The sequence below is a fragment of the Sabethes cyaneus genome, chromosome 1, assembly GCF_943734655.1.
Source record: "Sabethes cyaneus chromosome 1, idSabCyanKW18_F2, whole genome shotgun sequence".
NCBI lineage: Eukaryota > Metazoa > Arthropoda > Insecta > Diptera > Culicidae > Sabethes > Sabethes cyaneus.
In genome coordinates, this window is record NC_071353.1 from 141,931,281 (window position 1) to 141,955,116 (window position 23,836).

General features: G+C 36.5%; 1 protein-coding gene across 1 annotated transcript in view; it reads left to right on the top strand.

The window, feature by feature from the left end:
* Nucleotides 1–2,092: 2,092 nt before the first annotated feature.
* LOC128746313 (guanylate cyclase soluble subunit beta-1) overlaps nt 2,093–23,836 on the top strand; it is a 51,722-nt gene continuing 29,978 nt past the window's right edge. Inside the window, exon 1 of the mRNA XM_053843362.1 lies at nt 2,093–2,259. Coding sequence (XP_053699337.1) covers nt 2,093–2,259 — 167 coding nt within the window. The remainder of the gene's footprint in view (nt 2,260–23,836) is intronic.

Consider the following 23,836-nt stretch of genomic DNA (forward strand, 5'->3'; position numbering starts at 1 on the left):
AACCAGGAACAACATTCACTTCTGTTTATGCAATACACAAACCTTCATCGAGTGATGTGCATTATCCTGAAAATTCAAACTCGACAGCGGGAAATACTCTCCGCTTTTGGTGCCGCCGTTCTCTCTTTCTCTCTTTAATTCTCCTTTCTGAAAAGGAGCGAACCCTCGCTGCAGGAAGTTTCTCGCATAAATTTGCCAGCAGGCAGGCTCCGTACCAAAAACGACAACATTTCCTTCGCCATTCGTCAGTCTCGGTCGGGATATCTAGCGAAGCGGAAGTAGCAAAAGCACACACAGGCTGTGCCTGCTAAAGGACTAGGATAGTAAATCTACTCCCTCGTACTACCATTGAAAGTCACTGGCCCACCACAAAAGCAGCTGTGAGCATAAGCAAGCAAGGAAGCAAGTGGGGGTGCAAATCGAGAAAGTGTGGTGGTGGGTGAAGAGCGTTCGTTTCCAAAGCATTCGATCGGACCGACGACGGATGGCGACGGAGACGGCGTCGGAGGCGGTGGTACGACGACGGAGGATGATTTAATCCCGGACCCATCCCAACTGAGCCAGTTCGAGTGAGTGTAGTGCGTTTACCAACCAACACACGGTACTAGGACCCCGGAAGAGAAAGTGCATGCCCACGTGTGTGTTGTTTCGGTTCTACTGTGCGAGGAAGTAGAAGAAGGATGCCGTTGCTCTAACATAGAAGAAGTAGTAGTTCGGTGATAAGAACGGCTCGTTCGGCTACCGTCGTTGGTTAATGTACGTACAGAACAGAACGAAAGTACTCCTGTTTCCTCCCAGGAATATTGAATTCCATTCTTGTAGGAGGCAGCTCTTCTTCGGTACGCTACTGCTGCTGCTGCTACAAGCCATTGTTCGAGGATCAACGCACAGCCAACGAAAGCCAAACGGATAACAACGGTGACACAAAAAACTGGATGAAAAGGATATTTGAAGTGGTTTTGCTTGCTGCTTCATTGAGAGGGGGGAAATCTGAAGTGATAGAGTGATAAAATAGCACAGAAGTTAGTCAATGTTCGCAGTTAGTGTGATAGGCAAAAATTAAAGCCGATGCTTGTACATCGGTTAAAGTTGTTGCGAAGCTGAAGACCGTAATAAAATTAATTGAGGGTAATTTAACATTTAGGCTTGTCGGAAATAAATTGAACACGTGTTCATGCAATTGCTCCGATCGACGTTGGACATCGTCTACATGCTTCAAGCACTGCAGTGATTGAAATCGAAGGCAAGTGAAGAACACCTGCAACTTCGAAACAGATACCGACGACGGACGGTCGACTAAATATAGTTAAGTACCTCGTCGCCTATACGACAGCGATGCATGATGGCTTCGATGATGGATCGATTGTACTAGTGTGGTTCCTCGCCCTTCAGAGAGGGGTGGTCCCCCTAGCAGAGGTTTTTCCGGAAGGCTCGATTTGCGGATGCCCAGTGAACCATCGTAAAAACCAAAGTGCGAAAAGTTGTAAATAGTTGCTTCAGTTGCTCTGCTCCGCTCTGCACGCTTGAAGGCTCATAAAACCACCTGCCTGCCTGCATTGCTAGAATAAAACCATAAAATGAACCGGAAGTGAAAATCAATACACGTTACACGGTCCGGTCGCACAATCATGTGCGAACAATAATAAAGCTAGTCAGCGCATCCTTGCAGAAGGAAATCTCAAATCTCCAGCCCCCCGTATACTGCACTAGGATTAAAGAGATCAAACATAAAAATGGTAAGGAAACAAACCCAACGCACGGAACGCAAGAAGAATCCCCTCCCCCCCGAGGCCAACGCACGGACGGGGGGAAGAACGGATTAATTTAATTACCAACGCATGGTGAAAATTTCTTGCAACTTTTTTGCCGAGTTCCGTTCCCTGCCATATCACAAGGGAAAACTTTTTAATGAAACTTTCAAACAATGAAATCACCAATTTGGAACCGTGTCGCCGGCCGGTTTGCCCCGGGTTGGCAAACACAAAGTGACAAAGTGATGCTTGCCGGGAAAGATTTACGACGCTGTTGAAGAAAAACAAATTCTCATCGAATGTTTTTTTTTCTGTTCTGTACTCTTCTCGGATTTATTACTATGCTCAATCGTGGGAAAACGCCCGGCCCGGGTTTGCATACGGATGGTGGTGACCATGGAAAAACTTCCCCCGCACTCCCCCGCTTCGCGCAGTACGGATTCGTGAACTATGCACTGGAGCTGTTGGTACTTAAAAACTTTGGATTAAACACGTGGGAACAAATAAAGTAAGTTTTCGTTTTGTGGTGCTGCAGAAATAAAGATAAGCTCGAAACGTGTAGCTGAACACACACTCAACAGTAAAACTTAGCTCTGCTTTTTTTTGTCGGGGGAATGTAGCTACCTACCTACCAACCAACGAATGCTTTTTATAGAAGTATAATTTTCACAATTGTTTGGCACTTTTGCTAGAGACGTACAACCGGCGCGGTTAACATTGTTTCGTCTGTTTCGAGGTTCACCACGAAACGTAAATGTGTTGTTGTTTGAGAAAATAAAGAAAACTCCGTGGAAAGCTTACTTAGCTGAGGAGCTGCAAAAAATCTTAACATGTTTGTGTTGGAAGTTAGTTTAGCACAATGGCACAGGAAAAATGGTTCCGTTTTTTAGTTATCCTTCCTGTTTCTCGTAAACTTCGGTATTGAATAGAGTATTATATGAACTAAACTAAAACTAACCGGAAAAATGCAGTAGTCTTACTATGGCGGATGTATTTTTACGCAATTAATTATCGCAAACACTGGCGTACCCAGTTCTAAACAGAAGATGTGGGATCGACCCTTTCAAAAGCATATTTGATGGCTGAGAACTAGACTTTAAACTGAGCATGAATTGAAAGTTAATTGGACTTGTAATCAGACTTTGAATTAAACTGAAATTGAAATTAAATTAAACTCAAATTGGGTTTGAAATTGGATATGAAAGTAGACTTCAAATTAGCATTGGATTTGACTAGGAATTACACTTAAAATCGGATATAAAATTGGACACTTTTTGTTGTTCTTGAGTTAAGATTGAAAAACTCAGTTTTCCTAAATATTTACCAAATTCAAAAAGAAAAAGAAGGCAGACAGATAAACGACAAACGAAAAAGAGCACTGAAAATGTGACAAAAACTGGACAAACATGAGAGAGAAAAAAAGAACAATAACTGGTATGAAAAAAAGAAAAACGAGAGAAAAAACCTGAAAAGGAAAATAGGACATAAAAAGAGAAAAAAAAGCAGCAAAGAAAAAAAGAGGAAAAACGAAGCAAAAAAGAAGGTAACTGGACCGGAAAAATGAAGAACGGACGTGAAAAAAAGGATAATGAGAGAAAAGAAGAAAACCCCATAGAGAAAACCAAGAAAATGTGGACAGAAAAGTTGTAAAAATGGGACAAAAAAGGGCTAAAAAAGGAGAAAATACGGGAGCAATGAAGAAACAGAAAAAGAGGAAAACCGGGACAGAAAAAATGGAGTGAAAATATGAAAACGGAAGACAAAAATGATATAGCGGAAAAGAAAAACAACGTGACACAAAAGGAGGAAAGGTAGGACGTAATAAAAGGAAGAACGGAACAGTCGAAAAAGAAAAACGGAATAGAAAAAGAGATAAAAACGAAAAAAGACAAAAACCGAGAAAACAAGAAAAGTTGGAAGTTGGCTAGAAAATGCCAAAAAATGAGACAGGAAAGGAGGAATAACAGGCCTCAAAACGATCAAAAACAGGAGAAAAAAATACTAACGGTACAGCGGAAAAGCAGTACTTAAGAACGAAACAGAAAAGAGAAAAGAAAAAGAACAAAAAAAAGAGGAAACAGCGGACAGAAAAAAAGGAAAAGCGAGAGAAAAAAGGGGAAACGAACCAAGCTAGGGATTACGGAACAGAAAACAAGGGAAAATAATTTAAAGAATAACGAGAGAGAAAAAAGGAAACTAATAGAGAAAACAAGGAAAACGGGAAAAAGGTCAAACGGAACCATATGAAAGCAGAGAGATGGGGTATAAAACTGAAAAAGAGCAAAAAACGGGCTAAAGAAAAAGTTAAAACGAAAGAGAAAAAGGCGAAAAATGGCAGATAAAAAATGAAACCGAAGAGGAAAGAGAAAAAAGGAAACCAATAACAGAATAAACGTGACAGAAAAGACGAAGAATGGAGGCACCAAAAAGAGAAAAAAACTGAAATTTATTCAAACGTGAAATTGGCTATAAATTAGGACATTGAAATTGAACCTGCAAATGGTATTTGAAACTAAACTTGAATTTACCCTTTATATAGTGTAATTACTTGAAATTAGACCAGAAATCGCAGGAGAATTTCTGGCAACGGTTAACGTCCGTGGGAGACACACGTTTGTTTCCCTTAAGCCTCTTCCTTTCATGTATTTGGCCTTCGACACATTTATTAGATCTGACATCGAAGATACAATTGGAACTGAGCAGTGATGGTAAAAACTCAAAATCTTAAAACTCATCAAAAATCATAATCAACTGTAAATCATGTCAACTTGATCCTATGCAGAAAAACTCACGCGTGAGCTTTTCTGTTTTCATATTTCTTCCTGCTTGATCACATTCTGCTTTGCTTCAACTGCTACCCGGAGCTATGCACATATACATACAAATTCTTTGTTGAACAGCATAGGCATTCTCTCGTGCGATACGTAGCTGTGAGTGAGCGTGAGAGACTGAATGGCAAAATAAATTGCAAAATTAAGCTAAAACACACATTTAAATTACATGTTTATCTAATTCTTATTAGGCTTTTTATTTTCTAGTTAAGAAAATGTCGATTCTCGCAAAGAAAAAATGTAAATTCCGCCAATATGTTTGCCATCTTAATTCATGAATGTGTGCGGCAGTTTTCGCTGCTGATGTTCTCTCTGACGGTAGATTCTCTTTCGCTCTCTGGTTCGTTGTATGGCATTTGGTTGTGGAAGAATTAAGCAAAATACTCACTACTGAATTTGGTTCACATCGCATAGCAATAGAGACATCGCGTATAATAGCGAGAGAAATTCATATGTGAGTTTGGCAAATGTGATCAAGGTTGAAATTTCATGTGCTTGAGTTCTCATTGAGTTTTTTGCTGCTATGAATTTTTCAACACTGGAACTGCGTTGGACTTAAAATGGGACACTAAATCGAACTTTAGAACGGAGGCGAAATTGGAATTAAATCGAACTTGAAATTGAGTTTAAAATGGGGTATTTCATTTGGACTTTAAATTGCGCTTGAAACCTGAATTTTAACTTTATATCGGACTATAAATTACACTTCAGATCTAAAATCGGAGAATAAATTGTGTCGAAATCGGAGGTAAAATCGGAACTAAATTAGATAAGAAATCGGACTTAAAATGGGACATAGAAACTGGACTTCAAATTGCATTTGAACTAATTGGACATTAAATTGCACTTGTAATTGGATCCGAAATCGGAGGTGAAATTGGAACAAAATTAGAAAATCAGACTAAATGGGAGATTAGGACTGTCCTGCACTCAGTGCACTTATTTTGCTTATTTAACTGTAACACCTCAACCAAAAAAAATTCGAAATTGTTATGTATGGGGCATTTATAGAGTCAATTATTATCCATAAGATTGCTAAACTAAGTTTTGCTCGATCTTAAATATTTACGGTGCATTCCCAGTTCAACACCGAAAACATTTTTCATGCGAGGCCATATTGTCATATTCTAGTATTTTTTTAGCCCGCAAACAAAAATTCATCAAAGCAAAATATGAGCAGCAGAAAGAAAGTTATTATTAATCGGTTTTTCTGTCACAGGAAGCACCTAGAACAATTTTATTAGAAATTGAGATTGACTAATTGAGTATATTTATTCTGTTAAAACAAAAATTCGAAACTTCCCAAATTCGTTGGCGCGTTAATTTTACCCGCCAATATGCACGATAAAATTTAAAGCTGGCAAACTGCACAACGGAAACTGTTGAAAATTTATTATTTATTCTTTGAGTTATTTTATTACGCTCAGATCAGGACGAACTGACAGTAAAACTTTACCTTTTCTTCTCATGGCAATATATTTTTTTAAGTTAACAAAGCAGGCTGACTGATTTCCCAGCTAGCATTGTCATATGTATAAAAACCCGATTTAATCCACCTAGTGGTGAAAGGAACCTTTGTTATACGGTCTTACTTGGTATTTGAGATAGAAATCGACACGTTTTCGGAACATAATTCTATTGGTTAACGTTGCGTAATGCGTTGGTTTACATAAAATTTTTAAAAATTGAATAAGTTTACAAATTTTGAACAAAATAGGAACACTTTTAAATTTTGATAGATCCTTTTTTCATGAAATTGCTGAGTAAGGATAAGTAAGTTGTTATTAATTTGAGTAAGTGCAAATAAAAGTAAGTTGTAAGAGGAAATCTTATTCTTTAACATATACATTGCCTAGTAAAGGTCTAGTTTATAGGTTTTTGAACTATGCATAATTTCCTGTAATGCCATTCTATTTGATTCACATCAATAGAGTTTTCTTGAATAATTTTAATCAATTTTTATTAACCTTCGGTTACTCACGCTGTTGTATTTTGTACAACACGTGTAGGTTTTTCAACGCCATATTGTTATAAAGTTACAAATCGATGTTTAACTAACGAATATTCTTCAATAAACTTATTCTGAGCAAAATGTCATAATTATTCAATGCATTAATAATTTAAATTGTTTGAAAAATAGATCAGCATAAACCGTCATCACAGAAACGAAACAATCAGCATGCGAGGTGTACCGCAATTGACCTCAAGTGGAATTTCCTCTCGTTTCTTCATATGGAAAAATGGTGTCTGTATGCTAGCCAATGTAAAATGTTTAAAATGTATCCGTCTGCTGGTAGTCGAGTAATTCGTAGTCAAAATTAAGGTATTTTTTATAATCAAAGTTCTTCAGTTCCTAAACAAGCAAACATAGAGGTATACTATATTCAGCAAAGTTGTGTATTTTTATCATTTGTACAATTTTGTAATACAAGAAAAAGTCATACAACAATTACAAAAAGAGCAAAAATATAAAAACTGAGTTTACAAATTCATATACAATAAATAAGATTTTTCTATCTTAGCTGTAGAGATGGAAGGTTACTGTCTCTAGCAAAATTTCTTGTAATAATATGCTCTATAACTTTGCAGAGCACATCAATGTGTTATATTGACACTGAAGAAAAATAATTTTTTTTATTTCACTTTTAGGGGGATTAATCAAAATTTAGATTCCACCAGACGATAGAGCTTTTAATTTCAAGAAACTATTCTAAAGGTTCGATAAACCTAAAACCAAGTTTTCCCAGTCAAACCTCTAGTGCACACGTTTTCTTTGGTTTGGGGTTATAGTGCGCGCAAGTAACTGTGTTGCAAAAGTTGGCGCGAGTGTTCGAGGGTTAATATCTTTTGACCGGTACAACCAATTCTTATGAAATTTTGCATATATATTCATAGTGCCAAAACCTCTCGTTTGATATTAAAATAATTGAAATTAGGTAAATTATCTTGGTTTAAATCATTATAAATTATTGTTAATTTTGGTGTGGTGTATACGGTTGCTCATAACTTTCAAATTAAACGTCCAATCAAAAAATCATTCAATAGTGATCTATTAGCATATATTATCTTTCAAATGAGACTAATAGCGCATAAATCGGTTTGGCCATCTCTAAGAAACAGGCGATAATTATTACCTTGTCAAAACAGGTTTTTTAAGCATAACTTTTAAACTACTTGTTTGTTTTCAATTAAAAATTTCTGAATAATTTAGCTTTAATAAGGGCTTTCATTTGATACTAAGATCGTTGAAATCGGTCATGTAGTTCCGGAGAAACCCGTGTCACGTATTTTTCACATTTTTGCTTATAACTTTTAAACGAAATGTCGTATCACGAAACAACTCAATAGTGATCTACTAGACAATAATACCTTTCAAACAAAAGTAATAGCGAACGATTCGGTTCAGCCATCTCTGAGAAACAGGCGATAGAAAAAATCATTACATACATACACACACACACACACACACACAGACATTGCTCAAATCGTCGAACCCTATCGATTGGTATATGTGACTTGGCCCTCCGGGCCTCGGATCAATTTCGTGTTTTTCGACCAATTTTTAAACCTTTGTTATAGTATAACAAAGGTAAAAAGGTAAAAATCAGCATTACGTACAGATATACGTGCTAAATAAATCGTATTTCATGCGCAAAATTGGCATATCCGTACTATTTTGGAGGAGATATACGTGATTACGAATAATTTTGAGCGTTACGACTATATAAGTATTTATGTACGATAATATCCGATTAGGCGTGAGTCGCTCCGTACTACTCTGCGATTTTGTGCTGAAATTCGTATGTATGTCAGTCATTATCATTATATACGACAGAAAATCAACTTGATCCCACTTTATCCAGCTTTAGTTACGATTTTGAGTTGGTTAGGAGATATTTACGATAGTTTTCGTACATTGATATACGAATTGGTACTAGCTGGGTTGGCTTCTTTGGTTACCAACAAGCTTTATGCTTTACAACTTCGTCGACCAAAGCGAAAAGCTACATTAAATTATGGCGGAGGCTCTCGAGCAGCAAACTTTTCGCTTATCGGTTTTATTACTACAACTTAAATTATTTCTTGGGAGTGGTCCTAATATTCTGACAAAAAGATAAATCAAAAGTTGGCACACACTCGAAAGTTATAAAACGTAAAGCCTAAAGGATATAAACGTCTTTCACACTTGAACCTTTTTTATCAACAGACTTTGCAGCTGGTTATTAGAGTACGGGACAAACACGTGGCTAGTACAAAGATCCTACTGATTCTAGCAGCATCACCCAAAAGTAAAAAGTTAAAGTTGATATTCAAAAATAAAGTTCAAAAGACTCAAAAGTCAATAATTAAATTGTAAAAAGTTTGTAAATCAAATGAGGAACGTCAGAATTGACGTTCCAACGGTCAAAATTTTAGTCAATTGAACATAAAAACACTAAAGTTTACCTGAAATTCGTCATAAAACCGCACTTAAAATAAAATAACAAATTATACTCGCAACTGAACTTTGAAACAAACTAAAACTTAGACTTAAAATTATGCTTGAAATTGGTTTTTAAGCTCGATATTTTACTTTAAACCGGACTTAAAATTAGGCTTGAAATTGGATTTTAAATCGGACTTAAGATAAACTTGAAACTGGGCCTTCTTACCGTAAAATTATCGGGCGGATAAATTCAATTCTCGGACTTTCGGCTTGAGATTTTTTTTAACAAGTCTGGTGAATGCGGCGGGTAGAATTAAACTTACCAGCCACTATTTTCCAAAAAAATGTTTGAAGATAGATAATGCCATTATTTTCTGAAACACATTTTTTCTCAGTATGGACATAAAAAGTTTTCGTCTTGTGCCTTATTGAGTTACAGGCCCTTTGACACCTCCAGCTACGGTGCTGCTGGGTAATACTGGGCGGAGTAGAGAAAAATCTAAATCGAAATTAAGATGAAGTTGGTTCAACATCAACATCATTTGACTTTCTAAGTTAGCAAACAGGTTGAGAACAAATAAAGACAATATCAGAACAAAGTTGTTACAAAATTTGCAAAATTTCTAGATTTTAATTGAATAGATTCTAGATAAGAAACCATTACCTGATTTTGTCTTCTGAGTTATCTGTTTTTTGTCAAATTTTGGTATGATTTTGTATGAAACATACAAATTTACTTAGATGTAAATTGTAATTAAGATGTAAATTTTACATCTTAACTGTGCTTTAAGTAAATTTTATACATAAACGTTCTACTATATTATGTGTAGAATTGCTTTCAGTTTGGTACAAATGCCCGTATTGGTAATAAACCAGCAATGGTAATTGGAAAGAAAGCAGCAATAAAACCGGTTAAGCTTTCGCTGCTTTACAGCCATCGCCATAATTTAAAAAAAGCTTTTCGCTTTTCGCATTTCTGACAAAACCTAATTCCGCGATCAGAAAAGTTTAAATTTTACACAAAGATCATTCTGAACGATTTGGTTTATAGCGACCAGAATAAAATATCCCATAGAATATTTATTAAATTTTAAGCAATTTCGTTGGTTTGCAGCACGTGCGCATTTAATTTCATCGTGCATATTGATATGATAGGTCGATATAATCAGCGCGCCACTGAAAATTTGCAATTTTCGAAAACTAGTTGTTTTAACAAATTGAGAATATTCAGTTACTCAATTTCAATTTCTAGCAAAGTCATTTTAGTTGCTTCCTCTGACAGGAAAACCGATTGATAATAAATTTCTTTCTGCAAAACACTTTGCTTTGATGAACTGTTGTTTGCGAGCTAAAACAAAATACTACAATATGGCAATATGGCTTCGCATTAAAAAATGATTTTGTTGTTGAACTTTGGTATTCTACATAATAGCAGCAAAAAAACTGTTTGGTTAGGGTGTTACCGTTTGAATAACTCCATAAAACTAACAAATTTATTGCGGTTTGACAAGTAACCGCGATAAGATCAATTTTAATAGATGCGCCATTTTGTATTGCCACGCCACACTTATGGTAAGTTTATAAGAGACGTGGTGCAGCCAAGAAGTTTTAACGTGGTAATATGAGCAACCACAATAAATTTGCTTTATTAGCAGTTTTATTATGGTTTTCTAGCTAGCTATAAGTGTGTTTGGACTCGTATCCTCTTGGTATTGCGCAATACCACAATAAACCCAGAGGTAATGATTAATACCGCAATAAATCCTTTATAAAATTCAAGTAAAACCAAGTGGCTTTAGAATTGTTACTTGGGAATATGCCGTATGAATAAAAGATATAGAGCAAATGCTCCCATACGATTTAAACGGGAAAAGCAAAGTAAACTGTTTTGTTCAAACAGCCTAATGGCTCAAAAAAAGGTACATCTTCAGTTACCATAGAAATTGCATAGAACTGTGCTCCGAAAGACAAGACAGACTATAGAAAGATAGAATACAAGTTCGCTGCTAAAATGGGCCGCCAATCGAATTCATACTGTTCATACCTGCTTCCCATATTCCCCCAAAATGGGGACATAAATGAACATTCCTCTTTAAACACATTTCAGTAGACCAAAGTTGATCGTAACACTTTTACAATGAGTTCTTGAGATTCTTTTAGTTTAAAAGCATTTTCGTTCACTAATTTCACATCACATCAAATTACACCAACAGCTGCAGAAGGTTGAGAAACGTTATCGGAGCATTCCGCTCTCAGTGTAGTGATTTGCTTTCGATTTTCGCTTCCATTCCGGATTGGTCCGCATCGCTCAGATTGATGCTCTACTAAGATATTTTCTGGAAAATTTAGTCGAATTATTGTTATCGTCAAGAGTATGAATTGATTGAACAGCAAAATCAAGTGCCCAATTATGTACAGATAAAAGCAAAGTCGTGGGTTTAAACCGTCATTAGACATTACCCTTCTTTATCGACAGACTTCGCAGCCGGCTGTTTAGAGTACAGGAAAATTACGGGGCCAGTGTAACGATGCTACTGACTCTATCAAGCAAGCACCGTCTAGCCGAGATTCGAACATGCGCCGACTGGCTTGTTAGACCAGCATCGTACCTCGAAGCTAAGTAGGCCGTATTATGTACAGATATGCATCAAATTTTATCTTGCATATTGGAATAATAACCGTTGTAAAATGTGTAAATTTGATTAACCAGCAATAGCCATTGCCATGACAATCATGACAATTTTCTTAATCGGAGTATAAATAAACAAATCAATTCAAAATCTGTGCAACAACAAGTGTTATTTTAAACATGGGGTGTCAAATATATTTACTTGATTAAACCAATTTTCGGTTGGAGAACTCTCTGCAGATAAAACCTATAGCAAATGGCACATCCTCCACTCTTCCGCTCAAATTGCTTCTAATAGTTAGCTTCTCAGGTTTTCCTTCTGTCGCACCGTTCTGTCGATTAAATTCAATATTCTATTACCCGAACTGCCAATCCTGTTTGAAGGGAAAATTTTCACTTTTTCCCCCTATTCCCGCCAACGAACAAATGATCTGTTTTAAAATCTGGCCCAACGCACTCACTCTCTCTCTCTCTTTCTCTTTGACATTGCGATGGTTGGCTGATCCAGCAGTAATCCAATTTGTATCCTCTTCAGTTATGCTGCACACACTGCCACTGCTGCTTACTGACAGCGACGACTAGCGACGCGAAGTAGGCTGTCTGTCTGGTAAATTAGATTTTTATACCATCCCCCCCCCCCCCACAGGCCACAGCCCCAAACAGGAAAAAAAATCAACGTGTTTGGATTGCGGGACTCATAGCCATGGATCGCTTCCGATGATGATGACAACGACTACGATTGGCGCTGCCGACCGATAACACTCGTCGATTTTGCTACTGCCGAATGCTGCCAGTTAGCTGTGCAGACAACAAAAAGCATATTCAAGGAAAAACGACAGATCAATTCCCTTTAACAGAAATCAATTTAAAGCCTACGCCTTTTTTACTGCGAAAGATTTAAGAGGCTTTAGACTTGAACAGTCTAAGGACGCCTACATGTGCGTTGCTGCGTTGAGTTGAAAACTTGTTTACCAACAAGTGTAGGAAACGAGACCGGTGTGTACCCAAGATGGGCTACACTGGGTTCTCTGGTTAAGATATGTGGCAGATCATGTACCGCCCCATCGTTCGCATTGTTCACTGCAGGACACCAGTTTGCCTCAAACTCCGGTATGTTGGACTTGGAAGAGCACTTGTCCTAGGGCACCATCTGCACGTTGTTGGTAGCATACCATTCCAGTGTCTTTGTTCCGTAGTGGCAGGATGGCAAATCCGACCAAAACATCACGGAACAATCGTGTTGCTTCTGAAAAGACAACAGGCAATAGCCGTTTTTCCAGACACTCGTTCACGTAAAATTCCTGTTTGGCGGTCCCTTCAATAGCAATGTTGAATGTCATACAAGACAGTCCATCCCGTCGCCGCAAACCTCTGCGCGATTCGCAGGGACTTGAAAGTGCCCCCGAAACACGCACGTAGCATATCACTCGCTCTAAGATAGCTTTGATCAGCTGCGTAAGTTTGTCCGGAAAACCGTTCTTATGCATTCTCTGCCATGGCTATTCGCGCTCGACTGTATCGTCTGCTACCTTGAAATTCACGAAAACATGATGCGTGATGGGTACGTTGTACTACCGACAATTTCTGAAGGATTTGTCGGTGTAAAATTTAAGCCGTAGTAGCACGGTCCCCCATAAAATCCGCCTGATACTACCCTACGAGTTCTCTTGCTATTGGGGATAGACGACGTAACAAAATCTGGGAGAACATTTTGTAGGCGGCGTAGACCAGCGTAGGTACAACCACACATTCTATCCACCCCTCCGGTAATTTCTCCTCCTCCCAAATTCTTGAAATTTATCCAATGGAGTGTCATTGCTAGCGGTTCTTGGCCATTTTTGTAGAGTTCCGCTCACGAGCCGGCACGCTGTTATCGTTAGTAGGTACTTCTAGGTTAACTTCCGTTCCGTATCCTCCTAAGTTTAAAAAAACGTATTAACCACAAAACAAACGAAAGTCAAAAGCATGTTGCCTAGCTTCGAACTTTTTAACTAAATAAGTTCTAAGACTTGTTGGTGGCTACCAACCACAGAACACAAAACGCTCACCAAATTGTCCCTTCCGTTAGCACTGTCCTTTGTGCTCTCTGTAATGGCCCCTATATTCGAGGCTATAAAACAAACGTTTCAATTTAAGTGCCCAGTAGGGCCACTCGGAGGTGGTAAATGGAACCTGCAAGCGAAATATGTATCGAACAGACAATTTTTCCCCATCACAATCGCCATTATCGTTGCGCTGCGGTGCGGTGTCACTTATGCTGCTACATTATGCAACGCTCCGTCGTCCCTGTGGTGGCTGGCTACAGGAGGAACCATGTGCTGACTACTATGTACCTTCACCTGCTGCTTATTGGTTTACATAGTGCTATTTTTATATACCTCCCGGGTGGAATTCAGAACGGTGGCCGTTTCGATGCCTGGAGCATCCTCTTCGAGGACCCATCAAGGCGTACGGTGCCACACTACTGACACTGTGGCAATGACAAAGAAGTGAATCGTTTCAATCGTTATTCGGTGAAAGTGGCTGCAAACCTTAATTGCTCGTTTCCGTTCAGCTTCAAGTGATTGCAAAGCGGAACTCGGAGAAAACCACGTTCGTTTCCAAGTATACTAGTACATAGCACGTGATAGAACTGTCGAAATTTATTCTGCAGGCTGACACAATGCTCGTTTTGTTACGAAAAGAATTCGAACGAAATAATATGCACTGCCAGCGAGGGATTTCATTCACATTCATTTTAGATTATTCCTATCCAAGTGTTTTATGGAGTTCCAAAACCATGAATATCATGAACCAGTATTTTTTTACCCACTCGGGTCACACAGTTTCTAAGATCGTTTGACATCTCGACATTATTGGACCCCAAAATGCTTAAGCCTGCAATCTATTTAATCCTCAATAACGTTAGTTTCAAATTGAATACACACTAGAATACATAGCAAAATTTAATCTCACCGCCTTATAAATGGAAAAACGGACAGCGGAGCGTCCTGTTGTAGCGAGCGTGACATAACCCGTCATCGTGCACAGCACGGCAAACAGAGAAGGTCGGAAAATCGGAAAATCGGAAGCCCTTTTTTTCGCAGGCTACTTTGTTGACAGCATACAAACGAGCGTCTGTATATAGATGTGCGTGTATTTATATAGGTGTACGTCAAAGAAGGTGTGCAAAAGCAAAAACCTAACCCTAAACAAGTTAGAATATGGTTTGCGGGATCCCCGATGATAGGTACAACAAAATACAGAAAAAAAACTCCGGTACAAAGGGAAACGATAAGATTCCGGTTTATTGCTGCTGACCATCCCGCCTGCTGAAAGTGTATGGGAGATCAAACTGCTGATACTGACAGTATTATTTGCGCATTGTCCCTGAAAATTGAAATGATTATGGTGCTGTACCCTTTTCTTTCCGGGTTGGTTGCTAGAACGCTTGCTGCTGAACGCCTCACTGACTGGCAGTTCAAATATTTATTGAAAATACTTAAATTTAATATACCGGCATGATAAACATCGGCTAAAGGAGCCTCTTTCAGATAGACCGGATGGACCGCTCTAGCTAAGAAGGGATTCTTTGTTGTTCTCGGTTTGGGACGCAGAATGAAGTCCTTAACTTTTTTTTAAAACTTATCAAGCTGTTGTAAGTTGTAACCTTTAGTCACAAAGGTATGTAAATTGATGGTTTTATAGGGTGTTTTGCTGATGATTTACACTGGCGTGCCCAGTCTGGGGCATATTGGGGCACGTGCTCCACTTTATCTGTAAAATTCACTCTAAAACAAAACAATTTCTGTAACCCAGAAATCCTAAAATATGAATTCAGAAGGATCGTCGTTCGATCTACTAACCTTTCCAACCTGAAGAACTGATATGCCTTCTAAAACATCTTAGGTAAAACTATCAAATTGGTATTTTGATTGTCTACCAAAATTCTTGAGTAAATTGGGGCAAATTAGACCCCTAGATAAAATTGTATTGGAATTAAATTTTGCGCATTCCTTTTTCGTAATATTCTTATCCTATGCTTACCATAGAATCTCAAATTAGAGAGAAATTGATATAGAGGTGTTAATAAGATATAGAGGTTAATGGTGCAAAATGGGTAACTTTTCCCCGTTTCCGCGCATTGAGACCATCGCCAATCGATTTCTCATGATTTTTTACATAAAAAATTCCATCAGTCAGAAAATAGCGGCAATAAAAAGTTGCGTTTTTTCGATTTTACAATGCACTGCAATACGAGGGAAGATAGACAGTAATAAGGCACGTAATAAGAGAAAAAAGAGAAAGGAAGCAAATAGGAGACAAAAAGGAAAAATTAGGTAAAGAAAGCAGAGATTGGACAAAAGAGTAGGGTGAACGCAACAGAAAAAACGAAAAATGAGAAAAAGGATCTAGAAAAACGAAAGAGAAAATGAGGACAAATGTGGACAGAAAAGCAACAGAACACAAAAAACGAAACCGGAAAAGAGGTAAAACGGGCCTGAAAATGGAAAAAAGACAGAAAACGGAACAGAAATGAGAAAAACAAGCGGAAAATTAGGACAAAAACGGGACAGGAAAAAAAGATAAAGAAGAAGCAGCGAACTGAAATAAGGAAAAACGAGAGAAAAAAGGAGGGAAAACGACACAACAAAGAGAAGACGGAACAGATAACGAATAAAAACATGATAAAAAAGCCAACAAGAAATCGAAAATGAGTTTATAAAGTGTCAAGAAAGAGTTAAAAAAACTGTAAGTGTCACAAAAGTCCAAAAAGTGTCAAACAGAATCCAGAATTCCTAAAAAATATATAAATAGTGCAAAAGGAACCCAAAAAGGGACCTAAAAATGAAAAAGAGGTGCCAAAAACAAAATCCAAAATGGATCCAAAAATATTCCAAAAGAAATCCAAAAGACTCCAACAAGTCTCAAAAGAGTCTGTAGAGAGTTCAAGAAGAGTCCAATACGAATTTAAAAAGATTCCAAAAAACTGTCCAAAAAGAATTCATAAAGTGACCAAAAAGAGTCCAAAATAAATCTCATAAGAGGCCAAAAGGACTTGAAAATATTTCAAAGTTAAAAAAAGTCCAGAAAATCATAAAAATCCTAAAAGAGTTCAAATGTGTCCACAGAAAATCCAAAACAAATTAAAAAATTTCGAAGAAAAGTACATACAGAAAGAGCCCAAAAGAGTCCAAAAATTAACCTGCTTTAGTTAAGTTCAGAATCCGAATCCGAAATAGGTCCCAAAATAATTCAAAAGGTGGCCAAAATAAGACCAAAAAATCGAAAATATTCCAAAAAACAAAGTTAAATCCAAAATAAGTCTCAAAAGAATTCAAAATATATCCAACGGAACTTTTGACCAAAAAGAAAAAAAGTCTAATAGCTGCTCAACAGACTCCAAAAAGAGTTCAAGAAGAGTCTAAAAAGACACAAAAAGGTTCAAACGGAATCTAAAAGAGGCGAAAAAGAATCCAAAACTATTCCAAAAACATTCTAAAAGTAATCCAAGAATTCAAAGAGTTTCGAAAAAGTTCAAAATACGACCATAAACCCAAAAAAGATTAAAAAGAACACAAAATTCATATAAAATAAGAAAGGATCCATAAATATTCCAAAAGAAATCCAAAAGAGTCCAAAAAGTACCAAACGAGTCTAAAGAGTTCAAGAAGGATCCAAAAAGAGTTTAAAAAGAATCCAAAAATAGTCCAAAAAGAGTTCAAAAAGTGTCCAAATGGAGTTCAAAGAGACTCGAAAATATTTCAGACTCCAAAAGAGACCCGCAAATCGAAAAAATCCTAAAAGTGTTCCAAAGTGTTCACAAGGAGTCCAAAACAAATTAAGAAATTTCAAAAAGTAGTATAAAAAGACGGCAAAAGACTCCAGAATAGGTCTAAAAATAGTTCAAAAAGTGACCAGAATAAGACCAAAAATAAACCAAACCAGAAGTAAGAAAAAATCCAAACGAATCCAAAAAGACATCAAACATTTAAGCATCCTTAAAGAGTCTAACGATAGTTTAACTCAGTGACGGCCAAACTGCGGCCCGCGGGCCGCATGCGGTTCTTCACAACAGTCCTTGCCTAACTAAAGAAAAATAGTCAAAACAAAGATTGCGATTTAAAAAAAATCCAAAAACATTCTAAAAGAAATCCAAGAGTTCAAAAACTTTCAAGAATGTCCAAAAACTGTCCAAAACGACCATAAAAAGTCCTAAAAAGATCAAAGAGATCTCAAAATTCGTATGAAAAACTCAAAAATAATCCAAAACGAGTTCAAGTAGGTCCAAAATGTGTTCAAACATAATCCTGAATGAATATTAAAAGAGTCCAGAAAGAGTTCAAACGAGTCTAAAAATCCAGAATGAGGCCAAAAAGAGTCCAAAAACACATTACAAAAATTTTCTGAAAGGCTCCAAAAAGATGCAAGTTTTTAAAAATTCCAAAAGTCTCTAAAAAGTGTACTAAAAATGATACAAAACAAGCATAAAGAAAACAAGGAAAAAGAAAATGAGGACAGAAAAAGACAGAACATAAAAAACGAGACTAGAAGAGGATAAACGGGCCACAAAATGGAAGAAAAAGACAAAACATGGAACAGGAAAGAGAAAAACAAAAGAAAAATTAGAGCAGAAAAGGGCGGAAAACGGGACAGGAAAAGAAGAGAAAGAGAATGCATCGAGCAAAAGAGAAAGTAAAACGGAGATAAGCAGTCTCTGTAACCGCAAGGTTACCGAGTCTGCTTTGACAAACGAGTCATGGTGGGTTCGAATCTTAGTCGAATCAAGCCATTCCATGTCAAGTGACTTTAGCATGGATTTATTCTCAGGCCCCTCATTTACCCTTTCTTCATGCTGAATTCTATATTTACCCACTAAAGCCTCTTGACAGTGCAAATGTGCCTCTTATAGTTAAGTTTACTGGTCAGAGAAATGAATGAGTCCTCGCCATGGACGGCTACAATATGGGATAGTACTGGCAGCGAGGAATAAATCGGTAAAGTAGATCAAGCTTTGAAGGAAGGGTAAACCTCAATACACACAAGCACGCATAAATTTTATTAAGCATATCGCTCACACCTTAGCGAGTATAGCAAAATGAAATGCAGTGCAAGTTATACAGCAAATACCCACTGCAAACACTGGTCGCAGTGATGAGTCCACGCATGGAAAAAACGGAAATAACCCGAGACAATAGAGGGCAGACGGATAAGAAACCGAAAAAAACATGAAAAGAAAAGAGTCCAAAAGGAATCGAAAATGCCTCTGGCTGTGTGTCACAAAAGTCCAAAAAGTGTCAAATAGAATCCAGAAAAAACCCATGAAGAGTACCTAAGAAATATAAATAGTGCCAAAAGGCGTCCAAAAAGAGTCCTAAAAATCAAAGAGATGTCAAAAAAGTACAAAAAGATCCAAAAATATTCCAAAAGAGTCCAAAAAGTCCAAGGCGAATCCACAAAGTTCATGAAGAATCCACAAAATTCATGAAGAATCCAAAAATAGTCTAAAAAGAATTCAAGAAATGCCCATAAAAAGTTCAAAAAGGCTCGAAAATATTTCAGAGTCCAAAAAAAATCCGAAAAATCCTTAAAGTGTTCCAAAGTGTCCACAAGGAGTCCAAAATGAATCAAAAAATTTTAAAGGAGTGTACAAAATGAGCCCAAAAAGAATCCAAAATAGTTCCAACAATAATTTAAAATGAAAATGGCCAAAAGAAGACCAAAAATTACCCAAAAAAAAATTCAAAGACGTTAAAAAATCCACAATAAGTCTTAAAAGAATCCAAAAGGTTTCCCACGGAAATTCAAAGGTCCAAACAGTGTCCTGAAAGAGTCTAACAACTGTAAAACAGATTCCAAAAAAAGAGCAAGAAGAGTCTAAAAAGAGGTCATGCAGCCCAAAAAGGTTCGAATAGAATACAAAAAGAGCCCAAAAAGACTGCGATTTCGAAAAGAATGCAAAAATAATTGCAAAAGCATTCTAAAAGAAGTCTAAGAGTTTAAAAAGCTTAAAAACTCCAAAAGCTGTACAAAATGACCAGAAAAAGTCCAAAAAAATCAAAGTGAACACAAAATTCGTATAAAAACAGTCCAAAAAGAGTTCAAAACGAGTCCAGATGGGCCCAAAACGAGTTCAAAAAGAATCCTAAATGGATCTTAAAAGAGTTCAAGAAGAGTTCAAAACGAGTCCAAAAACACATCACAAAAATTTTCTGAAAAGCTCAAAAAAAGACTCAGTCTAAAAACTTTAAAAGTCTCTAAAAAGTGTACTAAAAGAACCTAAAATGTTCTAGAAGATTGTTAGTGAAAGAATTAAAAGACTCTATGAAGAATCCTAAGTGTCCAAAATAAGTCTCATAAGGGCCCACAAAGAGCCTAAAAACCGTCCATAAGAAGTCGAAAAGAATTCAAAATAGTTTAAAGAAATACTACATAAGCTCAAAAATCCGGTTCGAAAAAAGTGCAAAAAATAACCAAAAGAGCTTCAAATGTGTCCAAAAAGAGCGAAAAAGAAAGTGAATACGGAACAAGAAAAGGAAAACGAAACAAAAAACAAGAGAAACCATAAGGAAAAAGAAAAATAGTGTAAGAGAGGGAGAAAACCCTTAGGAGAAACGAGCAAAATGGTAATAACGTGATATAAAAAAGGTCAAACGTGATATAAAAAGGGGGACAGAATGGGAATGGCAAAGGAATGCGAAAATATGACAGACAAAGAAGAAAAAAAAAACAGGAAAAACCGACCAACGGAATAGGTAAAACTGAAGAGAAAAAGAAAGAAATATTGTCCTGTCCCGCAAAGCCGGAGAGCAAAGAGAAAATAGGGCCGAAATAGAATAAACGTGATAGAAAATAAGGGCATCTTAAAGAAGAAAATAACACAATAGATCAAAATAATGGACGCACACCTTCCGACAAAAGAGTAAAAACGGAACAGGCGAAGATGAAATACAAAAATGGGAACAGTTAAAACAAGACGAAAACTGGAAACAAAAAGGAAACATGGAAGAAGAAAGACGGAAAACTGGAAGAAAAATTGCAAAATGTATGTATGCACTGTATGAAAAACCAGAGGAAAAACAAGATAACAAAATAAACCTGACAGAAAACATGGAAAAGGAAACAAAGAAAAATGGAACAATAAAAGAGAAACCACGTGAAAACCATGAGAAAAAATGAAAAACGGAAGCTAAAACAAGAAAAGTGAGAGTACAACCCAGAAAAACAGTACTATACACAAGAAAAAAGTATCGGGAAAATAGTAAAACGTGTGAAAGAGTAAGATGTCAATCCTAAATTCAAGTAAAAATTTGTGTCTAATTTCGTGTCCATGTCCAAATTCAAGTGCAACGGGTTAAGTACAACTTCATGTCAAATTACATGTCCAATTTCAAGTCTATTTTTGATTCCAATTTCAAGTCAAATTTAAACTTTGATTTAAAGTCCAATATCTCTTCTAAAATTTGAGCTCCAATTTTAAATCTAATTCCAAGTCAAGAGACAAGACCAATTTATCCAATTTACGTCAAAGCCGATTTTGTGTCCAGTTGCAACTTTAATTTCAAATTCAATTTCAAGTCCAATTCAAAGTCTAATTCAATTCCAATTTCAAATAAAATTTTAAGTCCAAAACCCAAATAAAATCTTCAAATTCTATTCTAAGTCTGATTTCGTGTCCAAATTCCAAATCAAACTTCCATTCCAAATTTAAGTCCAATTTCCAGTTCAATTGGAAATTTAGCTACAATTTCACCCGTAGTCCAAATTCCAGTGTAATTTAATGCCCCCCCAAGTAACAATCCAAAAGCCAATTGGTCTTATTCATTTCTTATAGTAGTTTTATCAGAGCATTGCTAAGTGTATCAGATTTTATAATGTTTTTCCCCAAGTGAATTTTATCTTATTTGATTAATATTTCTGAAGTATGACTGAAGGAGACTTGAAGAAACACTCATAAAACTGTATTATCAATAAGTGTAATTCACCTTATAAGCAGTTTTAAGGGATACTTGATTTACGCTTAAAAACGACGCTCCTCAAAGTTTAGCAATAGATTTGAGAAAAAATTATGACATTCTTCTGCAAGATTGGTTTATCTCAACAATACTGCCATAAAACTCTCTTAAAACCGTGTATTCTTGAAAGAGAAATCATACTCTTAAGAAAGAACATTCTAGCGTAAACAACTGATCTGTCAAAACGGATGTCTGAACCTGGAGAAAATTGAAAAAATATGGATCTTTCAAACGGAAATTAAGCTAAAATCGGCCCAATATTTTGAAAACACTTTCATATAAACAATCAGCGGAGTCACAAAATGAATGACGAGAGCAACATAGCTGGGGAATGACGGTGCCGGTGATGATTTATCAGTAGTAGATTTGTACGTAAGCATAAGCATAAGCATAGGATACCGCCCGTGTGCTGCTACTCCGTTATTGATCAGTAGTAGATTTGTACGTAATTAGATAAATTTGGTTCGATTGTGTTTTGCCGTAGACGGTGCGGGTTTCCTTTAGAGTTGTTTGTATTTTTTAAACTGAATGACCTCAATGTCACTAGTATCTTTGTTTGGAAAATGATTGAAGGGATCGAAGTAATTGAAGCGTATTTTGTAAAAGCGATGGTAACGATAAAGTGTATAAAAAATTCTGTAGAAGAAATTTTCCGCATGGAACTGTCCTCTTAATTTTGAAAATCAATTTATATTGACAATCAACATGTCTGCTGTACTTAAAAATTATCGCGCTAAGGGGAAGTATATGAATCTCCAGCACGTCCACGTCGTTGACGTTTTCTTTGTTTATACTAGAATGGTTGCGAAAAAGCTTGGTTCCCTTAAGTAATTCTAACAATTCTTATTCAAGCGCAGCTTGTCTTCTTCAAGAATGCAATAAGTATAGATGAACTTATTGCTCTCTTGCAAAAGTTTTCTTGGTCTTGTGCAAGAAATATTAGTCTACGAATCGCTTTCTGGTTGATTTAGATAAAACCATTGAAAAAATGGCGAACAGGGCTATTTTGAACTACTTTTGAAATTGTAGCCAATTGCATGTAGGCGTTTATAAACATGGTGTTTTGCAATACCATAAGTGATTTTATCTTTTTAAATAAATGTTTGAACATATAATAGGCTTTTCGCCGCAATTTGTTCAAAATTTGGTAGCAATCAACTTTTTATTGAAACTATTGAATTTTTTTAATTAATTATATTTTTCAATAATCTAGCAAAAATAACCGGCGCGTTAAAATTTTCTAACTTTCATGTGACAAAACATCGACAAACTGAGCTTGGCAAGAAATTTTTTTATTTATGGGCAGCAAAGCAGCTGCTTTTGTTACCATTTTTATTTTCAATTTTCATCTATATCCATTTTGGAAAAGAAATATCTGTGAATGCTTTTTTCTCTTATAGCTCTCAGTCAATTAAAAACTTTAAGGCTGCGAAAAGTGTATGATGTCTTGCAAGCGTTCTTTGAGAAGACAACCATAAAATCAGCAACACTTGTGGTGGTTTTCTTTTAGTTTCAAGCGACTCTTGAAAGTCACTACAAATAGATATCGATAAAAATTACAAGTTTTAAAAGGACCTTTGGAATTATTCTTAAGAACCTTCTTTAGTGTGGGCCTCCCAAGTTTTGTAAGGGTTTTATGGCTGTTTTATCGCAATTTTGTAGAATTATAATTCTTATCATCGGTTTTAAGAAGAAAATGCTGGAAACCTCTTCAAGTGCACCTTAAAATGAATTTTGTTACTTGGGCCGCGTTAAGGCCGATTTCAAGTTCAATTTCAGCTATAATTCTAGTCCAGTTCCAAGTCTAATTTCCAGTCCAATTTCAACTTTGATTTTAAATCCAATTTCACCCGAAACTCCGAAGTTTTCAATCTAATCTGCCAGTATCGTTATCGATTTTCCAGGCTAAAGCATTCACCGGAAAGGTCGGGTGGTCCACCTATTGTTTATGTCTGGGCACACTAGTGATGATTTAACTCTTTACACAGTACAGTTTAGCTGAAATTGACCCACGTTTTTGCAAAGTAAACACGGGCTGGTAAATTTTGACCGCACCCTTCAAGTTCAACAACAAACATACCAATAATGGTAGTAGGAATCAGGAGCTTTCAGGACATCAAACATAAACGAAAAGTTAATCCAACTACTTGGTAATGTTCTCTACACGGTACAAAAGGTGTATTTTTTTATATACCTTTCATATA